The sequence below is a fragment of the Macrobrachium rosenbergii genome, chromosome 17, assembly GCF_040412425.1.
Source record: "Macrobrachium rosenbergii isolate ZJJX-2024 chromosome 17, ASM4041242v1, whole genome shotgun sequence".
NCBI classification, from domain to species: domain Eukaryota; kingdom Metazoa; phylum Arthropoda; class Malacostraca; order Decapoda; family Palaemonidae; genus Macrobrachium; species Macrobrachium rosenbergii.
The window spans coordinates 9,214,702-9,221,269 of NC_089757.1; the positions used below are offsets into that span (position 1 = coordinate 9,214,702).

General features: G+C 36.5%; 1 protein-coding gene across 2 annotated transcripts in view; it reads right to left on the reverse strand.

Annotated features, from left to right (window-relative positions):
• Positions 1-2,637: 2,637 nt before the first annotated feature.
• Positions 2,638-6,568, reverse strand: part of LOC136847575 (uncharacterized) — a 5,392-nt gene continuing 1,461 nt past the window's right edge. The window contains exons 2-4 of one of the 2 annotated variants that reach the window (XM_067119298.1): positions 4,902-5,069; positions 4,343-4,430; positions 2,638-3,912 (exon numbers count right to left, since the gene is read on the reverse strand). In XM_067119298.1, coding sequence (XP_066975399.1) covers positions 3,882-3,912; positions 4,343-4,430; positions 4,902-5,069 — 287 coding nt within the window. In that variant the 3' untranslated portion in view covers positions 2,638-3,881. Of the gene's footprint in view, positions 3,913-4,342; positions 4,431-4,901; positions 5,079-6,568 lie in introns of both variants that reach the window. The other variant, XM_067119297.1, reaches the window with a different exon arrangement.

The following is a 6,568-nucleotide window of genomic DNA, read 5'->3' on the forward strand; positions in this document are numbered from 1 at the left end:
CGTGTGTCGTGACTATTGTGTTAATTGGATATACCTCATTATATGCAACTTGTTACTGAACAATGTTCTGTTTTTCCTTATTTACGGCTTTTATATATATTTAAAGTATTACTCACACCTGTCATTGTAACAGCATTTGATGAAAGAATGATGTTAGTCATTATTTTATTCTCTAGTATGTAAGGTTTTTTTCACAGCAATTATAGGCCGGTTATTCCAATTACCTTGGTCTCTAGGGGTTAACGCATGGTGTAAATCTTGTGAGGTGTACTGCAGACAGTACCCAACAGTTCTGTGTAGTGTCCCTTATTAGGATCCTGTGCTGTGTTGCTTTGTACCTTTTTCTTTCCGCCTTTTACTTTCCATCCCCTTCCTTTCGTCTCTTCTCACCTAGCTCTCCAACTACTCCTCGAACTTCCATCACTCCAGTTTGAACCTCCAGCTAAAAAACAAACCCTTCAGGTAATCCCCAACAGATCCTGGAGAATGTGAGACTCGTTTGTCCTCTGAACTACTTTGTAATAACAAAAATAATGATTAACATAACTGCTCTCTCAATGTACGAACTGATTATGTCTCTCATGTGTTACCAATGTTTTACCAATATCTTTCATATCAGCAAAATGTTTCTTTTACGTGTGTATGAATAAGATGTGTTTCTGCCATCACCCTCATCTATATTAATCATCGTTTTCATTGCCGCCATGATCATCGTTCATCGTCATTGTTTTTGATATTGAGACGTCAAATAAAGCTTTGATTGAACTCCATTAGACGAGGCTCTCCTGACAACTTTTGAATAAATATGCTCATATCTAAGAAGTGCCCTTTTCTTTAGCATCCTTTGGTAAGGAATGAGCTCATAGATATTTCATTATTCAAATACTAAATCTGTATGTAAACACAGACTGATCTCTCACGCATGCAATACGAAGCAATTAATGAGTTAATCTACGGTATATCTGAAATAGAGTTTATACACAAATTCCATGGCACTTGGGGATACGTATAGCTGTATTCGTCGAATAGACACCGTTGTTTTACTCTGTGTCGTTTTTTTTCTAATTCTCTGCAGAAACGAAACTGAAGGAAAAGTAAGGCCATACGGCCTAAGAGTAAATAAGTCTATCGTTATACAAGGACCCAGACAATAGATATGATAAAGGAATATGATGACGAAGGGAAAAATTTCACGTATTTGATTTTCCAAATACGGTAGAATACTTAGTTAACAACAATTGAAATTTATTGTTGTATAACTTCAAGCGGAAGTGTGTCGTGTCCTTTACTTGCTCCACTTTAAGTCTATATTCCAGTGTAATTCTGGCGTCTGCCACCGCCATATCGACCGAACAGGCGTTTAGCGGAGATCCTTCTTATGATAACCTTCGCCTCTTGGGGAAATAGGCAAGAACCTTGTCACGCAGGTGTTCACTCACGACATATCTTTTGTTCTGGAATGTTCGTGTACATACTAGTCATCCACTTGCTTAGAGGGATGAGTTCTTCTCGGAAAATACGATAGCATCTATATTTTTAACCTGTACACAAGTATTTATGAAATGCAACATCAAAAGTATCCTTTTACTACGTGTGCATAGAATTCATAGACAGAGGAAATATGAAAGATAGTTTCGTTTAGCTGAACTACTGTTTATTCCAAGATGTTATTACACTTGTCCTAGGGTCAGATGCTTGAAAGGAAAAGTTATGTCATGGCATAGTAAATAAAAAAAATCAATTCCTCTGATATACCCAGAGAGCCACAAAGGACCAGAGAAGACCTAGCATTAACGCATGTAATTCAGTATTAGAAAAATTTACAAATAACAGTGGAAAACTAATAACGAAACAAGTATTTTACCAATGGTACAATCAGCCTGATACCCTAAGAGGAGGTCGTGGAACGGGTTACCTCCACCACAGAGGAGTTTCCTTATCATAAATTTCTTCTCAAGTTACCTCAGTTATGAGACATGGTGAAAGGTTTAAGATTATGTATGTTCCCGTTGCGTGGTGGTGATGTGACGATTTGCAAATTCTTATTTTAGGACCATGGTGTAAATTTGGTTTGATTAATTCATATATGAACCATCTTATAGAAATGAATATAGAATTTAGGGCAAAGGCTAAGCACTGGGACCTATGAGGTTTTTCAGCCCTGAAACGGAAATTGACAGTAAATGGTTGGAAAGGTGTAACAGGAGGACAACCTCGCAGCTGCACTATGAATCAATTGTTAGGAGAGGTTGGAAAGTAAGATGGAAGAAAGAGAATATGAAAGGAAGTACAATAAAGGGAACGAAAGGGGTTGCAGCTAGGGGCCGAAGGCATGCTGCAAAGAACCTTGAGTAATGCCTACAGTGCACCGCATGAGGTGCACTTACGGCACTACCCCATACGGGGGAGTCATCTTATGAAGCCATAATGCATCATAAGGTCATGTTTTCATATCATGTTAACAATTCATGCTTCCAGGTGTACATTTTTTTTTAATGTTTTGAGGATCCTTGTACATCCTGCTTTTAAATCCATCAAAGTAAAATTTGCAGAAGCAAATTTAAACAAATCTTACAACCAAGTTTGGAATAATGATACAAATATTTCATTTTTTTATTATTATTATTATTATTGGAGTTCATACATGCTGTGTGTGCCTCAACCACCTATCCGGATATACAATGTGAAATATACAAGTGTATTGTTACCCAGCCTTCACTGATAAAATTGATGATAAAAATCACGCATTGACAACTATCAACTTGTGTTATATAAGGTCAACGTTAAAATAAAAATGGTCGGGTCCTCGTCGTTGTAAACACTCCATTGAAAGAAAAATTACCAACCACTATCCCTGTCTTCGATTGCATAACTTTCACTGCCACTCAATTTAGGATAGCATTCGCCAATTTCATGCAACGTTACTTTATTCAGTAGTTGCTATGCGGACAAATTGTAAAAGAGTTCTTAAAAGAAATTTGAAGCCGAGATGTGAATCATTTATACCGACGTCTACCTCCATTTATGAATGAATGGCAATATTTTTTGGTGAGTGATGCAATCTGTCGCGTCAATATGGATGAATTTGTGTGGGCATGTCGGATTATCGCAACTAAGGGAAGAAATCAGATAATTAAGAACACCATTTTACGATGAACTTAAATTATAAGGAACACATTGACAAACAATGATCAAATTATGGGAAGTGGTATTAAGGAAAAGGAAACAGACAGACTGAAAAACAGACAAAACACTACCGACGGAAAAATCAACACCACAACATGAGCAAGCAAGCAAGCTATGCACACACAAGCACAAACATCTGACAGAGAGAGAAAGAGAAGCAGAGAGAGAGAGGCGGTGGGGGGGGGGGGCGTGTGTAGAGGGAAGGGGGTGAGGAATAGAAAATATCTATTTCAACTTCAGATGAAACTCTTGGTTCAACTAAATTTCTCAAAAAATTATTTATAACCCAAAATGGTGAAATGAATGAATGGCCAATTAACCAGAAAATATCACAAATGTTTTAATCTCTGTAAGAAATCAAGGGTCTTTTCTGTTAATTTTAACTGTTAAAATTAAACTGCCTATGATTTGATGAATTTAACTTTGATTCTTAAGCCAATGAGGTTAGACGAAAGCAGGACCTGGACAAGTGGTACCTAGTAGACATTCGGGTTAGGAACCTACACTAAAGCATCGTTAAATTTCAGCATTTGTAGTATAGATGATAATTTGACAAGACAGGATAGATTGGTTGGTAATCCTTATTTAGAAAATTCAACGAGGAATTTGTCTCTTTAGAATCATAGGGTTGGTTCAGCACATGCAGAGTTGTAGTTTGACGCAGCTACACGACCAGCATTGAGTGGGGAGGAGTTTTAGTTATTCGTAGCTTCATTGAAGATTTTCCTGTGGGATCATTAGAGATATTTTGAGCATTAATCATGGCTATTTGAAGACAGAGGGTATATGCGTATGTTTGTGCGTGCATATGTGTATATGTTTAAATTAATGACTACTATTCTGCCTGAATATAAAGTGCTGTACACTTAGATAACGTTCTAAATGGCTTAAAGATGTCTTGAGCATAATGAAAAGAATTGCTTGGGAATTATTTGCACTGGTTAGTGATAGAAATATCTCTTCATCTTAATCAGAGGTAAACTAAGCGTCCTTTCCTTCAAGATTTATTATATTGAAGATGATAGATTATTCATCAGAATTTCAGTGTTTAGCAACTGATAAGTTATATCCTTAAACTAACAAGCATGAACGCAAAAACGAATATCCTCTGAGCAACTTATATGAGGAACAATAAGCTCTGACAGATATCCCTTACTTAAAACATTTGTAGATGTCGGGAGCATCAACAAGGAGACAGACGGTTGATTCACCAACGAGGAGAGAAGCAGGGACTTCTGAATCGTCTAAAAGAGATAAATGGATAAAGTAAGTCATACAGTGATAAATTTATTATACATTTGCAGTAATGCCAGCCAATCCCGGTTCATGGAAGAGAACATGGCAAGGAAATGATGTCTATTATGTTCGTTATAGCGTTTTAGTGTTTTGTTTGGGCTTGTTTAATTCTTGCACGCTGACAGGACTTTTTTGTAAACGATATTTTCAATTCAGGGGCATGCAAATTATCCAGAAACTTACATTTTTGTGAAACACTCGAAAAAGTCATTTTTTTATATTCAGTGCCAACTGTGCTCAGAAGCTTAAACACGAACTTCAAAAGCCCATAACTATTCCTTCGAGCAGTGTTGTCATCCTATAGTCTTGGACATAAATATATTCTATAGAATATCCTTTCTTTCCAACATTTAAATTTACTTCTGATTCCAATCACCTGGTATTATCCCTCCCTTGAAGGCAACTGTGATCTATCTCACCTTCGGCAGTGGCTGCAGAAACAATGGAAGCGATTTCAGGGACTACAGGAGCAGTTTCAGACCTCTTGCCATAGCGGGAACCACCGACGAACCTTGAGGAACGGATCTTGACTTCTGGCAAGTCGGTTTCGGGTGGGGAGGAGCGGCCATATCGGTTGGTATAGAAGCCTGATCGCACTAGAAGGTGTAGAGCAAAGAAAGAGCAATAATAATGAGAGGCTTATTTGTGATCTTGACGCAAAGTGTAAAGGAAATTAATTAATTGATTCCTCCATCACATTCATTAGGCATTCACGTCAGATACATAATTCGAGTACAGGATTGGAGGACTGAATGTTATTTGATTTTACTAAATTGGTTTGGACTCATCATTTTGCAATTGTTTAAGAAAATCAAATCAAATCAATTCTTGCAGGCATAGTTAAAGGAAATGGCAAAGAATCATTTTACGGCATCGGTCAATAAGGTCAATGTCTCAAAGATTTATTAAAGGCATTCTAGTTAGAACTGACATCTTTTACAGCAAGGAGCACTGAGCTGCGCTTTAGTGCTAGTTAAAGATACTACTGTGTGGAGTGTGTGCACGAGTGGCAGTCCAGACTTTGGCGTTAATGTTTTTACTTGTTGGTGTGGTGAGAATGATTATTCGTGAACAAAAAGAGTTAACAGTTCGTCAAGAAAAGCCTTACAAGGCTACATAAGCCATTTTGTGTCATACGCATATTGTTTTATTCCAACTGCTCTGTGAGAGACAATGGCTGTATCAAAAGGACTTTATAACGAGCGAAGGTTTTCCCAAATAGTTACCATTAGCCTACTCATACAAAGTGTCACAAAGCACGGCAATCGAGAAGAACTTTTTAATGTTTGCCTGAATCTTCCCTCTGCAAAACATCGAATTTCGTAGTACCTAAAGTTTTTAAGCATCTTCTAATGTTGTCAGTCTACGTTCCAAATTAAGGTAAGACATGACGGGTTATGTTATGTTAGGTTAGGTTAAGGAAGGTATGTTTTTTATCACTTTTTTTTTAAGTTTTGTGCCCTCTCTATCATTTTCGTAGCAATAAATGCTTAAAGAATGATCATGTACTAGACTTGAGTCTTTTGAATGACGGTTAAGAGGGTACGGATTAAAACACACGAACTTTTGTACGATAGCCTAGGCTAGTTCTGGTAATATGAAAACTTGTAAAAAAAATTATAATGAAATTTTCACTAATCCCCTCAGAATAAAATATAGAATTGCAAATTTTAAGCTCTTATTTATTGTCTGAAACACCCATTTTTTATTTCATTTATAGACTTTATATACCCCTCTATCCATGAAATGCCATTGCGGTACACCAGATAAACTCTCTAAATCTTGAGTCAGTTCCCCTTAAAAATAAATGTAGCTGTTATTTGCATTTTCTATCAATATTTCATAATAGAAAACGAAGTTGAAAGAATGAGAAGGTGACTATGTTGTAGGAATTACCGTTTTCTTTCATGAAATTAAAAAGTAATATTATGATTTTTGCAGTACATAGATTAAAATGTGCAGTTTATGGTTATATAAATATGCATTAGTCTTAAGTACAACCAAACTTAAATTTCAGTTTTTGCAAGATGCAATAAAGTTATAATCCTGTTGTTTACAAAAGATATTACTTACCCAGCTGAAAAAA